We start from the raw sequence: 21640 nt of genomic DNA, 5'->3' as shown, positions 1-21640 counted from the left end.
TGATACAATTTTGATTTTCTTAAACTTATGAAGACTTGTTCTGTGGCCTATCATGTGGTCTATCTTGGAGAATGTTCCACGTGCTGATGAAAATAATGTATATTCTGCAGTTGTTGGGTAGAATATGCTGTAAATATCTGTTAAGTCCATTTGTTCTAGGGTACAGTTTAAATCCATTGTTTCTTTGTTGACTTTCTGTTTTGATGACCTGTCTAGTGCTGTCAGCGGAGTATTGAAGTCCCCCACTATTATTGTGTTGCTGTCTATTTCATTTCTTAGGTCTAATAGTAATTGTTTTATAAATTTGGGAGCTCCAGTGTTAGGTGCATATGTATTTAGGATTGTGAAATTCTCCTGTTGGGCTAATCCTTTTATCATTATGTAATATCCCTCTTTGTCTTTTTAAACTATTATTACTTTAAAGTCTGTTTTATCTGATACAAGAATAGCTACTCCTGCTTGCTTCTGGTGTCCATTTGCATGGAATATCTTTTTCCACCTCTTTACCTTAAGTTTATGTGAGTCCTTATGTATCAGGCAAATCTCTTGAAGACAGCGGATACCTGGTTGGTGGATTTTTATTCATTCTGCCATTCTGTATCTTTTAAGTGGAGCATTTAGGTTATCTACATTCAGTGTTAATATTGAGATGTGAGGTACTGTTCTATTCATCAGGCTAGTTTTCTTGTTCCCACCTTAGGTAGACAGAATAATGGTCTTGCAAACACATCCCTGGGACCTGAGAATGTGTTATGTCACATGACAAAGAGGAATTAAGGTTGCTAATCAGCTGACTTTATAATAAAGGGATTATTCTGGTGTCTTAGTTTGGGCTGCTATAACAAAGTACCATATCCTGAATGGCTTATAAACAACAAAAAGTTATTTCTCACAGTTCTGGAGGCTACAACTCTAAGATCAGAGTGCCAGCATGGTTGGGTTCTGGTGAGGGCCCCATCCAGGTTGCAGTCTGCCTACTTCTCATTCATTGTATCCTCACTTGGTAGAAAGAGAGCTAGCTAGCCCTCTGGGCTCTTCTTATAAGGGTACTAATCCCATTCATGAGGGCTTCACTTTCATGACCCAATTACCTCCCCAAGGTCCCACCTCTAAATACTGTCACATTGGGATTAGGGTTTCAACATTTTAATTTTGGGGGGCACATTCAGTCCATTGCACCAGGATTATCTGGGAGACAGAAGAGTTAGTGTCAGTGAGAAAGTCTCAACTGGCTTATTGTTGGCTTTGAATATGGAAGAGGACCACAGGCCAAGGAATATGAGGCTGGCATTTGAAGCTGGAAAAGGCAGGGAATGAGATTCTCTTTTAGAGCCTCCAGAAAGAAAGAAAGAAACACAGCCCTGCCAACACCTTGAATCTGACCTGCAGAACTATAATATATTTGTGTGTGTTTTTTTAAGTCACTAAAGTTCTGGTAATTTGTTACAGCAGCAATAGGAAACTAATATATACTATCACTTTTTTTGTTATTTAGTTTTTATTTCATAATCATAAACTTAACTCTGCAATCCAGCTAGGCATGGGAGGGAACAAGGAAAACATGGAACTCAAAGGGAACTGCAGTGAGAGCACAAAGATTCTAGGATACTGCGAGCAAATGGGGTGGAGGGGTGCTCTCCTGAGCTACAGAAGGAATGGTCTGGTGGTTAAGATAAAACACAAGTCAAACTTATTCAAGTTGTCCACAGTCAGCAATGGTGATCTTCTTGCTGGTCTTGCCATTCCTGGACCCAAAGTGCTCCATGGCCTCCACAATATTCATGCCTTCTTTCACTTTGCCAAAGACCACATGCTTGCCATCCAACCACTCAGTCTTGGCAGTGCAGATGAAAAACTGGGAACCATTTGTGTTGGGTCCAGCATTTGCCATGGACAAGATGCCAGGACCAGGACCTGTATACTTTAGGATGAAGTTCTCATCTTCAAATTTCTCCCCATAGATGGACTTGCCACCAGTGCCATTATGGCATGTGAAGTCACCACCCTGACACAAAAACCCTGGAATAATTCTGTGAAAGCAGGAGCCCTTATAACCAAATCCTTTCTCTCCAATGCTCGGAGCACGAAAATTTTCTGCTGTCTTTGGAAACTTGTCTGCAAACAGCTCGAAGCAGACACGGCCCAAGGGCTCACCGTCGACGGCAATGTCAAAGAACATGGTGGGGTTGACCATGGCTGGTAGTACAGAGTTTTCCTTAGCGGCGGCGTCTGCAAAGCACACCATCACATTTTTGATAGTTACTTTTCAATTCCAAACAGAGCATGTACACACACCATTTCCTGTACCTTCTTGTAGGCCTAATTATTATATGTACTTCCGAAGTCAGCTTTCCTTTGAAGAATTTACTGAACTCTGGGTTTCTTCATTTCTATCCTAATACACTGTGTTTACAATTTCTGTTATACTACTTGTCATATGTATTTTAATTGTTGATTTTCTCTTCCTCCCAAGACTGTTGAGCTCCCAAGACTAGAGGCCAGAGACTTTTCTTTATTCACAACACCTAGCCCATGAATGAATTAAATGAAGTGATGAATAAATGACAGTAGAAAGCTCTAAATACTTTCAATTTAGAAAGTACATATTCTGTGTATGAGTTTGTGCATGTGTATGTACTTGGGTGTGTGTGTTTTAGGGAACAGATATTCTGAGAAATGTTTAAATTTGTTTAGTCCTCTAATTCTGATCATCTGCTTCAACCTCCTACCCATCTGGCTGGCAATTCAATCCCTGTTATTACTAGAGTTGTGTATACAAAAGTTCCAGGTTTACGTGGGTCCAGGAATGTGGATCTGGCTCCAACACCAAGGTGGTATACCTTACTTTCAAGATAATTAATGTTCAGCCTTCAGTGTTATCAATGATGTGGGGGATGGGGTGGAGTTGGAGGTGAAGGGGGCTGTATAATGGCTTCCTCCAGTGGGGAAAACTCAGAAACTTCTTGTCACTTCTAGACTTGGGAAGCTATCTTTTATTCACACTAAGCCCCCCTCTTTCAACTTTTTTTTTTCTTTTTTGAGACGGAGTCTCGCTCTGTCACCCAGGCTGGAGTGCAGTGGCGCGATCTCGGCTCACTGCAAGCTCCGCCTCCCGGGTTCACGCCATTCTCCTGCCTCAGCTAATTTTTTGTATTTTTTAGTAGAGACGGGGTTTCACCATGTTAGCCATGATGGTCTCAATATCCTGACCTCGTGATCCACCCGCCTCAACCTCCCAAAGTGGTGGGATTACAGGCATGAGCCACTGCGCCTGGCCCTCCTTCAACATTTCCTTCCATCTGGAAGAGACAAATACAATTCCCCCTTCTAAAAGCCTAGATTTTGCTCTTGAGGCAAGGGAATATACAGGCAGAAGAACAAGGTACAATTAACATCACCACAAAAAGAATAGGTCTGTTCATTTTCTCACCTCAGGAGAGACCCTTTTAAAGACAATCCTCCTCTTGGGTTTTTTTTTTTTTTCCTCCACAAAAAGCATTTTATTAAAGAGAGAGAGGCAAGTGCCTTTGCGTGAAAAAAGGTAGAAGGAATCCCAGTAATGACATGTTGACATTTTTGCCATTCTGACAAGTATGGGGTTCAAATTAAGTCAGACTTAATTTGATTTGGCAAAATAAATAGTGTGACTTTTTATACATCATCTTGATGGTATGAGATTTATATCTAAATGCAAGTCATGACTTTTTCCTCTGTAATATCAATTTTAGTACTTCATAATATAGTATTCTTACCTGGAGCAATTAATTGTTTCCCTATTTATTAGATAACTATTTTGGGACTATTAGGTCATTTCCAACTTTTTTTCTAGTATAAACAAATTAAAATAAATATCTTTATAGCTAAATCCTTGTATAGGTCCTGAATTATTTCACTGTGATACAATTCTGGAAGTGTAATTGCTGGTTCAAAAGAATGGGCCAAATTTAAAAGCTTTTGATAAGAGTTGTTAGGGTCCACTAGAAAAAATATACTTTCACCACAAGTGGCAAAGAATGCCCTTTTGAAATGTTCACCCTGAATAAATAAAAATGGAACCTGCACTAGTTTACTAATGCTGTCATAACAAAATATTACCGAATGAGTGGCTTAAACAATAGAAATTTATTTTCTCCTAGTTCTGGAGGCTGGAGGTCAAAGATAAAGTGCTGGCATTTTGGCGTCCTTCTGAGGCCTCTCCTCCTTGGCTTGCAGATGGTCGTCCCTCTATGCACTTGTGCTCCTGTTGTCTCTTCTTGTGACACCAGACATATTGAAGTAGGGCCCCATCCTAATGACATCATTTTAATGTAATCACCTCTTTCGAAACCTTATCTTCAATTATGGTTACATTTGGAGGTACTGGGAGTTATGACTTCAGTATATGAATTGAGAGTGGGGACCAGGGGTGCACAATTTAGTCCATAGCAGAATCCTAACTGCAAAATAAACATGGATGTAATTTTAAAAAGTTGATTTTAAAAAATCACAGTTGCTGCTTTCTGGAAATATAGCTGGCCATAGTCTTTCCTTTCTTTCTCAGTTCATTCTTTCTCTTTCTATGTATAATTTAGATATATTAAAACACACTCTTTTTAGTGTGTGATTCTATGACTTGTGTAACCATCACCTTCCATTAGGTTTTTGTAATCAAGCTTGCAGGAGGGATGGAAGCCAAAGGTAGTCTAAATTTCAGTTATATTTTTAAATGTTTTATTTTTGAAGACTGAGACACCTGTAAGCAAGTTAAAGAAACAAAGTAAACTCAGGCAATGATCTAAAAGGCAAAGTAGAAAAAAATAGTTTTTCCCCCTTAATGACCTAGAGTAGGAAATTGACTGCATCATTTAAGTGTTTACATAACACTCCTTTTATTGACTGTCCCTACCTTTACTGAGCTAATCTCCAAAAAGAATCTAACATTCTGGCCTGGTGTAGTGGCTCATGCCTGTAATCCCAGTACTTTGGGAGCCAGAGGCAGGTGGATCACCTGAGGTCAGGAGTTCAAGACCAGCCTGGTCAACACTGTGAAACCCCATCTCTACTAAATATACAAAAATTAGCCAAGAATGGTGGTACATGCCTGTAATTCCAGCTACTCAGGAGGCTGAGGCAGGAAAATGGCTTGAACCCTGGAGGTGGAGATTGCAGTGAGCTGAGATTGCGCCACTGCATTCCAGCCTGGGTGTCAGAGTAAGACTCTTGTCTCAAAAAACAAACAAACAAACAAACACAAAAAAACTTAACATGCCAATCATACTGCATGTATCCTGGCTTTCTTAATGTCTCTACAACATTCTTGTATTGTCTCTGATCATCCCTCCACCCTACTATATGTAAGGTGTCTAGACCTAACATTTGCCTCTATGAAGCTTTATTAGTCAATAGAAATGAAAACCCTAATGGATCCCCATTTAGGTGGTATAGGTCAGGGGATCCCACCTCCTGGGCCATGGACTGGTATCGGTCTATGGCCCATTAGGAACTGGGCCACATAGCAGGAGGTGAGCATTGGGTGAGCGAGTGAAGCTTCATCTGTATTTATAGCTGCCCCCCATTGCTCACATTACCTCCTGATCTCTGCCTACTGTCACATCAGCTGTGGCATTAGATTCTCATAGGAGCATGAACCCTATTGTGAACTGCACATGCGAGGTATTTAGGTTGTGCACTTCTTATGAGACTCTAATGCCTGATGATCTGAGATGGAGCTGAGGTGGTAATGCTAATGCGGGGGAGTGGCTGCAAATACAGATTAACATTAGCAGGGAGGTTTGACTGCACAGAGACCATAATAAATCACAGACTCATATCAAAACCCTATCAGCAAGTGGCAAGTGACAATTAAGCCATGGCTGGTTGTAGGCTTTATAGTGGCAAGCGAATTGATGTACTTCAATTGTACAGCTCCAAGTGGTGGCAGGCTGTCAGAATCTGACACTTATTTTAGTCTGAGCATGGCCTGCCCATTATTTTATTTACCACTTCCATCCGTGCCTCTTTCCCACGCTATGCACTTGTCTCAGTCACAGTTTTGTTAGCCCACAAGCTAACCCTAGCCAAAATGAGTTAAAAACAAATGTCACTGGAGAGCTTCTTTGTCAAGGGGGACAGACCGAATCATGAGACATCAGAAGACATTAAGACTGCCATCAAAAATAAAGATGCATTTAAAAGAAAATACCAAGAGTCCTACTTAAATTACAGGTTCATTGCAACAGGTGATTAACATTCTACAAGCCCACTTTGTGTAACATATGGCAACTGGCTATCCAGCAAAGCCATGAAACCTTCAAAACTGCTACTCCACATGGAGACCTAGCACCTTGTATTAAAAGTCAAGGCTTCGGAGTTTTTCAAAAGTTTTTCAAATGAACACAAAGAGCAGAAGCAATTGGCCAGGCAAGGTGGCTCACACCTGTAATCCCAGCACTTTGGGAGGCTGAGGTGGGTGGGTTGCTTGAGGCCAGGAGTTTGAGACCAGCCTGGCCAATATGGCGAAACCCCGTCTCAACTGAAAATACAAAAATTAGCTGGGTGTGGTGGTGTGCACCTGTAGTCCCAGCTACTCGGGAGACTGAGGCATGAGAATCACGTGAACCCAGGAGGCAGAGGTTGCAGTGAGCCGAGATTGCGCCACTGCACTCCAGCCTGGGTGAAAGAGCAAGACTCTGTCTGAAAAACAAACAAACAAAAAACCAGAAGCAATTATTGAAGGCCGCCACTTCATCAAATGTATCTGTACTGAGAGCATCATTCTTAGCGGCTGACTGCATTGCTAAAGCTAAGAAGCCCTTTACCGTTGGTGAAGAGTTGTTCCTGCCTGCTGCTAAGGACATTTATCATGAACTTTTAGGAGAGGCTGGAGTTCAAAAGGTGGCACGTGTTCCTTTTTCGGCTAGTACCATAACTAGACAAACTGATGAAATAGCAGAGGATATTAGGGCACAATTGCTAGAGAGGATTAGTGCGTCACCATGGTATGCAATCCAGGTTAATGAGTCTACCGATGTTGACAATAAGACAACAATCCTTGTTATTGTGCCATATCTTTTTCAGGAGGATGTGCAGGGGGATATGTTATGTGCACTTTTGTTGCCAACCAACACACAGGTGCAGAACTATTCAAGACTTCGAATGATTACATACCAGGAAAACGGAATTGGTCATTTAGTGTCAGTATATGCACAGAGTGGCTGACATGACTGGATGGCTTTCTGGTTTCACTACTCAGGTCAAAGAGGTCACTTCTGAATGAGTCTATGCACTGTGTCATCTATAGAGAAATGCTGGGTAGCTGAAAATTATCACCCGAACTTAACATTTTGCAGTATGTGATTAAAATTATCAATGATATTAAAGTGCATGGCCTTAACTCACGTCTATTTGTGCAACTCTGTGAGATGTGTATAAGAAATGAGATGCCTTTCTAAAGGTAGATAACTGGCCAGAGTTTTTGAGTTATGAGAGCCACTCCAGAGATTTCTTTTACAAAAACAGTCACCACTGGCAGCACATTTCAGTGACATAGAATGGGTGGCAAAACTTGTTTACTTGTGTGACACATTCAGCCTGCTCAACGAATTCAATCTGTCACTTCAGGGGAGGACAACAACTGTGTTCAAATCAGTAGATAAAGGGGCTGCATTCAAAAGCAAACTGGAATTTTGCGGGCGACGAGTGAACATTGGGATTTCTGACATTTTCAAACATTCGCAGAGATTCTGAAAGAGGCTGAGCCAGGACCTTCTTTCTCCCAGCTGGTGCATGATCACCTAGCTCAGCTTTCAAGAGTTTCAGCTTTACTTGCCAACCACAAAAAAACCCTGAACTGGGAAGGAATGGATCCACCACCCATTTGTGAATAAGCCAGGAGAATCGACTTTGTCCATACTGGAAGAGGATCAACTGCTTGAGATTGCAGGTGACAGTGACCTTGTATGTTTGAGACAACTTCAAATCTCCATACATTCTGGATTAAAGTCAAGGTGGAATATCCTGAGATTGCCACAAAAGCACTGAAAAGCCTGCTTCCATTTCCAGCATCCTATATTTGTGAAGCAGGGTTTTCTGCAGTGACAGCAACCAAAACGAGATTATGGAGTAAACTGGACATAAGCAACACACTTCAGGTGTCACCCCCAGATGGGAACTGGCTAGTTGCAGGAAAACAAGCTCAAGACTCTCACTGATTCTATGTTATAGTGAGTTATATAATTATTATATTTCATTGAATATTATGATGCAATAATAATAGAAATAAAGTGCACAATAAATGTAATGCACTCGAATCATCCTGAAACCACATCCTGCTCTGTGGAAAAATTGTTTTCATGAAATAGGCCTTTTGTGCCAGAAAGATTGGGCACTGCTGGTAAACTATTATTTAAAAACAATGCAGGCAAAAACTATCTACTAAAATTGTAAATTCCTAAAGTAACAGTTTTCGTAAGTTATGGTCTTCATTCCTTCAGAAGTTCATCTTTTACTGGTTTAAGATTTGGATGACTCTAAAACAGTGGTGCCGTCTCCGCTAACAGTAGCGTCTGCCTCCTGCATTCAAGCAATTCTCCTGCTTCAGCCTCCCAAGTAGCTGGGACTACGGCATGCGCCACCATGCATGGGGTTTCAATTTGTTGGCCATGCTGGTCTTGAACTCCTGACCTCAAGTGATCTGCCTGCCTCAGCCCCCCACAGTGCTGGGATTACAGGCATGAGCCACTGTGCCCAGCCCACTTTCCCTTTTCTTTATTATCAGTAGGTAAATCCTGACATTTGAATTTTTTTTTTTGTAATAACATGGTTAATAGCTTTCTACTGTCCTCTTTTTTTTTCAATGTCATTTATCACTATCTAACATGCCATATACCACTCTTGTTTATTGTCTGCTTCTTCCCACTAGAATGTAAGCATCATGAGGGCAGAGGTTTTTGTCTGTTGTTTATAGCCATATTGCCAGCACCAGGCATAGGATTCATATAATTAGACAAACTGAGCACTTACTATGTGCCAGGCATGTATACATGTAGAATCTCTTTAATTTTCTCTACAACAGAAAGATGTTTTACTATTCCCATTTTAAGATAATAAAACTGATTACATTTTTAAAAAGGTTAAGTAACTTGCCCAAAGTCACATAACTGGATGGTTACAGGGTAAGTGATAGACCAGACTAGTTTATCCTCAAACTTTAGTCCACCTATTTACCTTTGTTACAATATCCTAACTACTTAACCTAAGATTCAACACATTCCATAGTATCATTTCATAGTATCAAAGACCTTCAACCTGTCTTACCTCTTACTGTTTTCTATCTAAAACTGCCTGCTCCTCTCAAACTAACTGGTCCACTCCCTGTCTCTTGAAGCTTATGTTCCCTCTGGATTTTGCTCAAGTAAACTCCATATAGTAATCTTTTTTTTTTTCCTTTCCAATTTTTATTTTAGGTTCAAGGGATACGTGTGGAGGTTTGTTATGTGGGTAAATTGTCTTGGGGGTTTGGTGTATAGATAATTTTGTCACCCAAGTCACCAGCATACCACCTCATAGGTAGTTTTTCAGTCCTCACCTCCTCCCACCCGCCATCCTTATAAAAGACCTGTCTAATGTTCCCTTCTTTTGTGTCCATATGTACTCAATGTGTAGCTCCCACTTATAAGTGAGAACTTGTGGTATTTGGTTTTCTGTTCCAGCCTTAATTTGTTTAGGATACTAACTAGTCTTTGGCTCTGAGGTTCAGTGCAACTTCCAATTCTTTCCTAAATCTTTCCTGAATACTTGAGGATACGGTGAGGAATTCCTTCTTAACTTCATAGTTTTGGAGGCTTTTGGTCACGTAATGCCTCATATTAACTATGTCCCACCTCATGTATCTTGCTTGGCACACAAAGGCTCAATAAATGAAAGCCGTTGTAATTTTCTTCCATTCCCATCTGAGTGAGGGCACTAAAAGCAGTGACTTGGGGGTATATGATCTCTCTTTCTCTCTGTAAAACGTTCGTCTAACCAACACCTTTCAAAAGCTAACATTCTACTTGTGGGAGGCCGAGGCGGGAGGATCACTAGGTCACGAGTTTGAGACCAGTTCGGCCAACATGTTCACCCCGTCTCTACTAAAAAATACAAACATTAGTCAGGCGTGGTGGTGCGTGCCTGTAGTCCCAGCTACTCGGGAGGCTGAGGCAGGAGAATCGCTTGAACCTGGGAGGCAGAGGTTGCAGTGAACCAAGATCGTCCCATAGCACTCCAGCTTGGGCGAGACTCCGTCTCAACAAAACAAAACAAAAAACAAGCAAAGCTAACATTCTAGGCCAGGCGCGGTGGCTAACGCCTGTAACCCAGCACTTTGGGAGGCCGAGGCAGATGGATCACCTGAGGTGAGGAGTTCCAGACCAGCCTGACCAACATGGTGAAACCCCATCTCTACTAAAATACAAAAATTAGCCGGGCATGGTGGTGGGCGCCTGTCATCTCAGCTACTCAGGAGGCTGAGGCAGGAGAACAGCTTGAACCAGGAGGTGGAGGTTGCTGAGCCGATTGCCCCACTGCACTCCAGCCTGGGCAACAAAAGCGAAACTCATCTCAAAAAAAAAAACAACAACAACAAAAAAAACAAACATTCTAGTTGAAAGAAAGCAACACATAGATGATGTAAATTACACATAAAAACCCATTCACTGCGGTTAAATGAAAATGGCTGCTGGAGTATGCCAAGGGGACCTGAAAGGGCCTCCTTCTGAGAGGGCGTCGTGGGAGGGCTTCAAGGATGGCGGGAGGGTGGCAGGGATGTCGCGCCTCGTCTGGTTCGTAATGTCTGAAGCTCTTTGGTTCCGTTGTCTTTCACACCGCCACCTCGGGCTCGCTTTTGCGCAGGGCCACGTGGCAAAGTTTTAGTTTAACCGCATGTCGGCCCACTGTAAACGGTTAATAACCGCCTTCGTGGACCAGGCCTCTTTCCTCCATCTTTGTGCGGGCGGGAGGTGGGGCGGGGACGCCAGGTGTAGCGGACAAGCGGAAAGGCGGCGGGTAGATCTGGGCCCCCAACCCGAACGTCAAGTTTTCAAAAAGCCCGCGCGTGGCGCCCCAGGCCGCATCCGCTGGGAATGGCCCCCAGCGCGCCCGCTGCTCTCTCCCCTGCAAAGCCCTGGGCGGCAGAAGGCGCGGGGGTGGCAGGCAGGCTCTGCATGCAAGGGGCGCCGGGGCAAGCGCGCTCCGGGGAGCGCGCCCGTCCAGCAGCTGCCGAAAACGGAAGTGGGTGCGAGGGGATCACGATGATTGGCTGAACTGACATGTCTCTCAAGGGGCTGGCGCGAACGCCACTGCGGAGTTGGGCGCGGGGGATGAGGAAAGGGGAGGGGGAGAAACACTGGGAACAGCCGCGGTGCTAGGAGGAAATGAATCGCGGCGGTGCGCGGAGGGCAGGGAGGGACCCATGTCAAGGGACAGTAGGGCGCTCGGGAATGAGAGCGGGCTGGCAGAAGGGGAGGCGGGAGCGGCACAGGCCGCGGGCTTGAATAGACCGCGGAGGGCGGGGAGTCCGTGATCTAGAGCGGCGCTGCGGCGCGGTAGGCGGGATTAAGGGGAGCGAGGCGGGGATTGGAGGGTAGCCCTAGGCTGCCGTACGTCGGCGGTGACGCACGCCTCGGGGAGGGTGCGCGCGCGTTCAGCGGCCTCTTTGTGTGGTGCCTAGATAGGGTAGAGGAGGTGGCGGCGGCGGTAGCGGTGGCCTTGGTTGTCTTCCAGTCTCCTCGGCTCGCCCTTTCGCCGCACCGCTCCCCTTCCCTCCCCCTTCCTTTCTTCCTTCCTTCCCTCCCCTTCCCTTTTTCCCTTCCCCGTCGGTGACCGGCGGGGGTGGCTCCAGCAACGGCTGGGCCCAAGCTGTGTAGAGGCCTTAACCAGCGATAACGGCGGCGACGGCGAAACCTCGGAGCTCGCAGGGCGGGGGCAAGGCCCGGGCCTTGGAGATGGAGAATTCCCAGTTGTGTAAGCTGTTCATCGGCGGCCTCAATGTGCAGACGAGTGAGTCGGGCCTGCGCGGCCACTTTGAGGCCTTTGGGACTCTGACGGACTGCGTGGTGGTGGTGAATCCCCAGACCAAGCGCTCCCGTTGCTTTGGCTTCGTGACCTACTCCAATGTGGAGGAGGCCGACGCCGCCATGGCCGCCTCGCCCCATGCCGTGGACGGCAACACTGTGGAGCTGAAGCGGGCGGTGTCCCGGGAGGATTCGGCGCGGCCCGGTGCCCACGCCAAGGTTAAGAAGCTCTTTGTCGGGGGCCTTAAGGGAGACGTGGCCGAGGGCGACCTGATCGAGCACTTCTCGCAGTTTGGCACCGTGGAAAAGGCCGAGATTATTGCCGACAAGCAGTCCGGCAAGAAGCGTGGATTCGGCTTCGTGTATTTTCAGAATCACGACGCGGCAGACAAGGCCGCGGTGGTCAAGTTCCATCCGATTCAGGGCCATCGCGTGGAGGTGAAGAAGGCAGTCCCCAAGGAGGATATCTACTCCGGTGGGGGTGGAGGCGGCTCCCGATCCTCCCGGGGCGGCCGAGGCGGCCGGGGGCGCGGCGGTGGTCGAGACCAGAACGGCCTTTCCAAGGGCGGCGGCGGCGGTTACAACAGCTACGGTGGTTACGGCGGCGGCGGTGGCGGCGGCTACAATGCTTACGGAGGCGGCGGCGGCGGTTCGTCCTACGGTGGGAGCGACTACGGTAACGGCTTCGGCGGCTTCGGCAGCTACAGTCAGCATCAGTCCTCCTATGGGCCCATGAAGAGCGGCGGCGGCGGCGGAGGCAGCAGCTGGGGCGGTCGCAGTAATAGTGGACCTTACAGAGGCGGCTATGGAGGTGGGGGTGGCTATGGAGGGAGCTCCTTCTAAAAGAAAATTTAAAATGCCTGGGAGTGGCTATTGGGGTAGCTCTTTTCAACAACCCAAGTGGGGTCAACTCCTAAGCCCCACCCCCTCACACACACACCGCCTTCCCTGTTTTGCCCTTGGGGGAGCCACTTCTAAGGCTGCTTACCCTTGGGGGTGTTCCTCTATTTGCCTGCCACCTCTCTTGTCTCTCCCTCTGAAGATGGACTTGGCCCCACATACACATTTTTGTGTTACAGTCATTGATGGACTCTATTTTTTTATTATTACTTGGACCTTGGTCGTTTTTATACTAGCAAAATGTCTTGTTTTAATTTGTGTTTTTTGGGGGGAGGGAGGGAGTGAACTTGCTGATTCTGTAGCAAAACCTGGGCGGGGGTTGGGGTGGGGGGTAGTTTACTTTGTTGTAAGGACTTGATAACCTGGCTACAGCGTTTTCTATGAAATCTACTTGGATCCCATGCCTGAAATTTGGAAGCATATGTACAAAAATCATTTTTACGTTTTATTTTTAATAAATCATTGTGTTTGACCGTACATGTCTAACATTTTTTTTCTAGGATCCATTCCGTACCGTTTTTAAGGGATATTTGTTTAAGACTTTACGTGTTAATTCTTTATTCTTGATGTGTACTTAGAGAAACTTAAGAGGTCCTGTGGTTCCCCCCCCCGCGGCCCCCCCCCCCCCCGTTGCCCTGCTAGTAGCGTGTTGAATTATATCCCTTACAGGCAAAACTTTTGAAGTGGTGGATGTGGCTTTTTAAACTCTTAAGTTTCTGTGCATCCATCTCTTGTACTAAGCGATTTGCTTATCATCTTGACATGGTTGGTCATTTCTATGACAATTTACTTCAAACTGTGTACTGTGTAGTTCTATATAGTTTGTGTTAAGCATGTCATTCATATAAACTGTTTAAAATTTTTCAGATGGCCTAGTTTCATCCCTCTTACTGGTTTATCTGTAATGAATGGTTAAAAATAAGGGTTATATTTTACCCTCAGATGCGTTTTTGTACTTTCAGAGCAGGTTTAAACGGTTTTTTTCCCCCCTATATCTGAACTGTTGTCCTCATGGAAATCCTTTTCCCGATCTTTGTAGCACCACCTACTGGCAGAATGGCAGAGTAGCTGCGAAACAATTTGTTTAAAAACTTGCTTAGGACAATTGCATCAGATATAGAAGTTTTGCCATCAGAATTCTTTGCAGACTTGGAAGTTACACATTTGCTTGTAACTGAGATGGGCTTCACAGGAATGTAGTTGCCAGTTCATATCACAATTGCCCTTTCTATATGAGGTTTGAAAATGTAAACTGCTATGCATAGCGTGGGCAATCGCCCTAAATTGCTATGACAACTAATGAACCAGCTACGTATACTGGTATTTTAGGTGCAAGTTGTAAAGCAAAATATCTGTGTATTCTACTTGGTTAACAAATGTATATTTGTAGCCCTTTCATGCAATAGCATTCAAGTTGTTGTTTATAAGAGAAGAAAAAACTGATAATAGGAGAAAATTGCCTTTCTGAATAGAAATATAGAATAGCAACGTTTATGGATATCACAAATAAAGAATTCAATTCTTTACATGATTGAGTGAGAGTATGTATAACCTGGTGGGTGGGTTCAGAGTACCTTTTAATCTAGTGTGCTTAACTTGATGTTACGATAATATTTAACTTAAATATTTGACTTAAATATTGATGTTGAAGGCTCAAAGCTATACTAAGAAGCTTTCTGAAAGATTATTGGGCTTTAAAATAAAATAATATTTTAATATTGAACTTTTTTTAACTTTTTGTCACTGTTCAGTTCCTAAAGGTCTAGTTCTTGCCAGGTTTTATTTTTTTTTCTGATTGACAGGGCTTTTAAAGAAGTATGAAGAAAGGTTAAGATTATTAGGCTAGGTTATGGCTGCTCAGTAGTCACTGACAAAGGGTAGCGGAGGCTTGGTACAAATAGTGTTATATCTTCTATGACAAATGGGGTGAATGTTTTTGCACATTGATGTGATTAACACATAGTCAAATCCTTTGCTCTCAACTAGTTCTACAGTTTCCATACATTTCTGTCTTATTTTTTAATTCTAGTGATATACAAATTACATGTGGGCTACTTCATTTGGTAATTTGGTCCAACTTTTTGTTGGCTGTAGAGTGGCCTCTAGGATACAAAAAATGATTCTCTGAGATTTTTTGTTGCAATTGTTAAATACTACTCTGCTTGACTTACTCAGTTTTGGTGGGAAGACCTGGGTCAATTGGAATAGTAGTTCACCTTTCTCAGGGTTTTCAGTTTTATATGGTTATTGTCATTTTATATTCCCAACATGGGAATATAGTGGCTTCTAAAGTTTGCAATTGAATTATGTAAAAGGATTTTCTGTTTATTAGGAAGGCAACCTGTCCTGTTCATGGTATATTAACACTTCATTGTCATGTGTCTACCCTTAAAATTGCTATAAACTGTAGTGAAGAAAAAAGCATAGTGGTATTTAGTCACTTCTGGGTTCCTCTTGTCACTTTATATGCAAAAGCATTTTGGCATGTGGGACTTGGGGAGGAGGGACAACTGGTTGTATGTTTTGACCCCTTCCACCTATGAGAATTATCTGAACATTATTCAGATTTAAGAGTTCATGGGAGCAGGTGGTACAGAACCTAGTGTTGAATATAATTTTCGTGCTATGCTTGAATGTATTTTGACGGATTAGCAAAATAAAAGTGAACCTCCTATTTGTAATCCTCCTATTTTTTATCTTAATGTGAAGATTTTTTGCAAATACATTCTTTTAAAATCTAAATTCAGTAGTCTTTAGTTGAAAGTGGTTTGAAAGGCAGTTAAAGATGATACAGGTTGAGTATCCCTTATCTGAAATTCTTAGGCCCAGAAGTGTTTTAAGTTGGGATTTTTTTCAATTTTTGAATATTTGCGTTATATTTACCAGCTGAGCAGCTCTCATACAAAAATGTAAAATCCAAAATGCTCCAATGAGCATTTCCTTTCAATGTCATGTCTGCACTCAAAAAATTTCGGATTTTGGAGCATTTTGGAGTTTTTGATTGGAATACCTGTAGTGTTTCAGGTCATTTAAAAAGCTCTCATTGGTACTGATTTACTGTATCCAAAAAAAAAAGCTTGCAAATGGTTAAGGTTCACAGGGAACTGTCAAATCAGAGTGACGATTCACAGTGATAACTGTCAAGTCAGAACGACTATACTGATTGTACCCATTCACCCATTGTTAGTGATTTGGAACATCTCATATTCAAATCTAATTTTCATAATTTTTGTTTTTAAGTAAACCTAAAAATTAAGGATACTCGAGAATTTTGCTTTATGATTTCCTTCAAAACCAGAAGTGACAGTATCAGTTACCGTATTTGTAGGCTTATTTAGTTTACCTTTTAAGTGTGCTTAAGTTTTGAGAATTTGCATTTTAGGTTAAATTTTGTCTGCCTGTGTCTGCTGATGCAGATAGGCATTTGCATGTTGGATTTTGAGCAGAACTGCATCTAGACTGCATGGGTTTTACCCAAAAAAACAGCACTTGCACTTAGGATGTCTTTTTAAATCTTAACCAACTTACTGAATCACTTTAAGGTGATCATTGGGGAAATTTTCCTCCTGTTAGCCTTATTTTGGCCTTTTGAAATAGCAACAAAGACTGCCTCGTCAAATAACTCGTTAGCTGCCTGCTTTTGAGTGAACTTCATATTTGTCTTAAATGAGAATGTAAATGTTACAAGATAAAACATTTATTATAAAAATATATTTGAAAGCTGCTGTTTAAAAAGGAATTCCAAACTAGGAAGATTAGAAAGGGCAATTCTCTATTTTCCACCTATTTTTTAACTTTCATTTGAAGCTAGATGATTTGAACCTTTAGAGAGGAAAAGGATTCAGGAAGACACCTTTGGTAGTTATTCTTAACTGCTTCCTTCTCTATTCAGGCAGACTTTCTTTGTCTCTTTGATTCTTTTACCACTTCATACGGTTTACTTAAAAAGTCTGTCTGAAATAGGTATCATTTCCTGCTCTAAAGTTCTCAAGTGTAAACTTCTGCCATTTAAACAGTGTGCTTATTTCCCAGTGTTTATCATCAATTTCATTGGGTGTTAGGCACCTTTGTGTAAGACAGTTCTATGTCTCACAGCAGTGAGACAAACGCGGTTGCTGTCTTCACATATCTTGCGTTCTTGTTGGAATTCAATTTATTTTGAGATGATGCATCTTTTCCTTTACAGCATTGGGTCACAATATCATATTGTTCACATCATCCAAATTGAAGTTAGTTCCATTGTCATTGAATGTGTATTCTCTGATGAAAATTAAGATTCTTCTCCTTAATTGGTTACTTTTTAGAAATCAAAGATATTTTGTCTTTGATGCTTATGTTGCAAATCTAATTTGCTTCATAGTGGGTGTCTGATTTAATATTTCATAGCCCTTGACATAAATTTGGGCATCTAATAGATAAAATTCTATTCCTGACACAGTCACTTTATAGCACTGCGACCTTGGACAAACTGGCCCGAGCCTCACTTTCCTTATTTGTAAAAAATAGGCTATAGTAATACCCACTGCATAGGATTGTTGAGCAGATTCAATGAAAGAATGCATATAAAGAAGGGCTTACTGGAGTCTCTGGTAAACAGTAATCTTACTATTTGGCCCCTAAGGAAGAAGTGGGACAGACTAGCAAAAGGCATACTTTTATATCTTAGTACCCGAGACATGCATGGTCTTTAGGCTTTCCTCTTTACTTGCTGGGTGAGCTTCCATGTGGTAGTTACCTAAATCACTGCTGCTTCAACTCTAGTAGGAGAGAGATGAATCATGTTAGCCATCTGTAATGTTTTAAGTATTTGTTAATATTAGGAAGGTATAAATAATGTGAGTGTTGAGAGGTGACTTCAGGCAGGAAGAAGGATCAAGAAAAGCATTGTGGAGCATATAACATTTAATCTTAAAAGATTAAGGTTCTCATAGAGAAGGTGGGAGGAGAAAGAGGGCATTTTAGGTAGAGGACAGATAGGCAGAAACATGGAGCATATTCAGAGAAGTATGCTTATTGGATGCCCAACACTAGGTACATTTACAGATGTTCTCATTGCATCATTTAGTAACCTTCCACTTCACAGATAAGGTCACTAAATCTCATGCCAGAAAAGTAACTCCCAAGGACCTCCAGCTGGTGACATGGTAGAACTGAGAGTTGAATCCAAGTCTGACCAATTCTAGTCATTTTGCTCCTTTCATTAAGCTTCATTGACTTCCAGATAACAAATGACTAATTTGTACTAAGATAAAAGAGAGTTGTGAGAAATAAATTGGGAATATTAAGTTGGAACCAGATTACTGAGGTCTTTGAGTAGTAGGCTAAGGAGTTTGGACTTACCTGGTAGGCAGTAAAAGTCATTAAAGGTTTTTGAGCAACAGTAGTGGTAGTGAAACTAACAAAGATTAGTCCAATAGCATTGAGTAACATAAATGGCAGTGGGAGATGTTTCAAAGTGGCAAGTTTGCTAAGACAACTGATGTTAACCAGGTAAGAGAATGAGAGCATGAACAAAGAGGTGGCATTGGAAATAGACTGACAGAGAAGAGGTAAGTTGTGAAAGCATAACTGACAAATGATTGGATATATGAAGAATGAGGAAGAGGGAGTAGATTAATCAAAATTACTGTGTGAGTGAGAGGATGGCGATGCCGCTGGTAATAGAGAAGATTTAGAAGGAAGATTTGGACATAGTCAAAGATGCTGGTAGCACATTGAAGCGTTGTGTCTTGTGCGTATAGCTTTACAAAATGGCCATTGTGCTGGATATTCTTTTTGCCCTTTGATCCACTTTCCATCTTTATCTCTCCTGCTCTGTATTCCTGGGAGGTTGACTACTAAAGAACTGCATACTCTCTTTTCTGGCTTTATTCATGGTGGGTTTGGACTGTGATACAAAGGTGAGGCTGAAATATTTGTTCCTGCTCTTTCCCATATGCTTAGCAAGAGATTGTCAGTGACCACAGCTCTGCTCCAGTGCCTCTAGGTCTTTTCTGACTTCTCGTAACTGCCTCCTATTTGCTAGATTCTCTAGTCCCAAGATGGTTCAAACCTTGTGATTTCCCTTAACTGTGTCCACACCCTTGTAAATAGTTCCTTTTATTAAAACTCTTCAATAACTGAATATACTGTGGTCATCTCTTCAGTGAAATTTGAAAAAAAACTTTCACATTTTCTAATGACTTGATCTTCCAACACCACCAGACGTGAAGACCTAGCTATTTGCACTAGGTTACTACCCCTAAATTCAGTGCCTCCCTGTTTCTTACTATGTCAAATTAAAATTTGTTACCCTTCTACTTTTTGATTCTGCTGGAAATACAGAAGAAAAAGACAAAAATCCCTGCCCTCAAAGAGCTTATATTTTACTGGGGAGAGACAGGCAATAAGACATAATAAATTATATGGTGTGTTAGAAGATGAGAAGTATAGAAAAAATTACGGTGAGGAAAGGTGAGTGTTGCAAAGGATGTTTGTGAGGATAGCATACTTTAAAATAGGGTGGTATGGGTAGATCTTGCAGAAAGTGACATTTGAGCAAAGACTTGAAGGAAATGTGGCAGTGGGCAATATAGGTATTTAGGGGAAGAGAAAGAGCATTCTAGGTAGAGGATTAGGAAGAGCAAAAGCCCTGAGGCGGGACTGTGTCTGGCCTCTGAGGAATGCAAATTGTTCAGGGTTGCTGGACCTGAAGGAAGAGGAGAAAAGGAATAATGAGGCCAGAGAGGGGCCAGATCATGTAGGGACTTGTAGGTTGTTGTAAGGTTTTTGGCTTTTACTAGATGAATGGTGAGCCGTTTCAGTTTTGAGCAGAGGAGTTCCATGATCTGATTTGAATTTGAAAAGATTCTCTCTGCATTTCTCAAAATTCCTATTCCTGTCATACAGCTGCTTTCAATGAAGGTTTATAAGGAAAGCAATTGGAACTACTTGGGTAAGGTATAAATGATCCACAATCTTTTCAACTCTAACATAGGTATATACATATATATGTTGAGAGATGCTGCTTTTTGGCTAAAATGAATCTTGAATTGGGGGTGTGCAGAAAAAGTTATATCTGGCCTGAGACTGGTATTTTTTAGAATGGCCTACTTGCATGGTTGGCCCTTATCTGAACATGTGGATTTAGGGGTATTCCCACTGTTCACTAACTAATAAAGGTGGTTTACCGTACCTAGACTGTGCAAACAAGATGATTTATGCTAAATACCTGCTTTCCTTCTAGTAGTATGGAATTTTGATACATGCCAGGTAAAGGTTGTCTATATGACCAAACTCCCAGTGAAAACCTTGCATACTGAGTCCCTAGGCAGAAACATCACTCGTATAAAAATGTGCTCTGTGTGAATCTTCATGGGAGGGAGAGATCCTAAAGAAGACTGCACGTGGATTCCTCCAGATTCTGCTCATGTCTTTTTCCTGTATGATCCAACTGTGTACACTTACTGTGTCACTGTAATAAACTTTAGCCATGAGTACGATACTTAGTGCTGAGTTTTGTGAGCCCTTCTATCAAATCTCTGAATATGGGCTTGGTCCGGGAGATCCCTGACACAGCTAGATTTTTTTTTTTTTTAAGAGTCACCAAGTGAATTGGAAAAGATCAGGTTGTGGATAGAAGAAGCAGTTGGGCAACCTGTCACAGAAGTCAGCCAGCTCTGTCTAGTGGAGAGCTCTTCTGAGCTGTTTCTGCTTTGTTAATTCCTTTTCTTTTCTCCAAAAGCTTCCCTCCATTTGGTTTTGTCACACTTTATACATTTGTAACAAATTGCTGACAGGAATTTGTCTATCAGGTTATGAAAAATGGCAAATGAGGAGAGTAAAATTATGGATTTATTTATTAAGAACTATTAAAGTATTCATATGCTCTGGGACACCATTACTAGGAATTTAACCTAACAGTTTATTGAAAAATTTATTGAAAGGAAAACAGTCTTTGCATAAAAATTACAGCGTGGCAAAAAATTGGAAACTGTCAAATATTAGGGAAATGTTAACAGGTCTGTCAGAAGGTGAAATATTAACTCAGTGTTATCAGGTGAATGAATTAACAAGATGTGGTATATACATACAATGGAATATTCAGCCATAAGAAAGAATAAATTTCTGGTATGTGCTGCAAGATGAATGAACCTTGAAAATACGCCAAGTGAAATAAATCCAACACAGAAGGACATACTATGATTGCGCTTATATGAGGTACCTAGGGTAGGCAAATTCATAGAGGTAAAAATGGAAAATTACTGTTTAAGGGGTACAGAGTTTCTTTTCAGATGATGAGAAAGTTCTGAAAATGGATAGTAGTGATTGTTATACAACGTTATGAATGTACTTAATGCTGCTGAATCGTTTAAATGGTTAAAAATGGTTTTTTTTTTTTATTTAAAATGGTTAAAATGGCTTTTTTTTCTTTTTTTGGAGGCAGGGTCTTACTCTGGTGCCCGCGCTGGAGTGCAGTGGCATGATCATAGCTCACTGCAACTTCGAACCGTGGGCTGAAGTGATCCTCCCGCCTCAGCCTCCCCCATAGCTAGAACTGACTACAGGCACATGCCACCACACCTAGCTAATTTAAAAAATCTTTTTGTAGGCCGGGCGCGGTGGCTCAAGCCTGTAATCCCAGCACTTTGGGAGGCCGAGACGGGCGGATCACGAGGTCAGTAGATCGAGACCATCCCAGCTAACACAGTGAAACCCCGTCTCTACTAAAA

General features: G+C 42.2%; 1 protein-coding gene and 1 pseudogene across 2 annotated transcripts; one reads left to right on the top strand and one right to left on the bottom strand.

Moving 5' to 3' along the window:
• Positions 1 to 1479: 1479 nt before the first annotated feature.
• Positions 1480 to 2251, bottom strand: LOC105506963 (annotated as a pseudogene). The gene has a single exon (XR_001001022.1). The product of XR_001001022.1 is annotated as a peptidyl-prolyl cis-trans isomerase A pseudogene (transcript).
• A 9385-nt stretch (positions 2252 to 11636) lies between these two features.
• HNRNPA0 (heterogeneous nuclear ribonucleoprotein A0) lies at positions 11637 to 14457 on the top strand. Its single transcript, XM_011935273.1, has one exon. It carries the CDS (start codon positions 11961 to 11963, stop codon positions 12870 to 12872), a length of 912 nt encoding a protein of 303 aa, XP_011790663.1. The 5' UTR covers positions 11637 to 11960; the 3' UTR covers positions 12873 to 14457.
• The last annotated feature ends 7183 nt before the right edge of the window (positions 14458 to 21640 follow it).

Source organism: Colobus angolensis, unplaced genomic scaffold, assembly GCF_000951035.1.
Source record: "Colobus angolensis palliatus isolate OR3802 unplaced genomic scaffold, Cang.pa_1.0 Scaffold142, whole genome shotgun sequence".
Taxonomy (NCBI): Eukaryota; Metazoa; Chordata; class Mammalia; order Primates; family Cercopithecidae; genus Colobus; species Colobus angolensis.
Note: the sequence above shows the minus strand (reverse complement) of the source record. Positions and strands in the feature narration are given on the sequence as shown.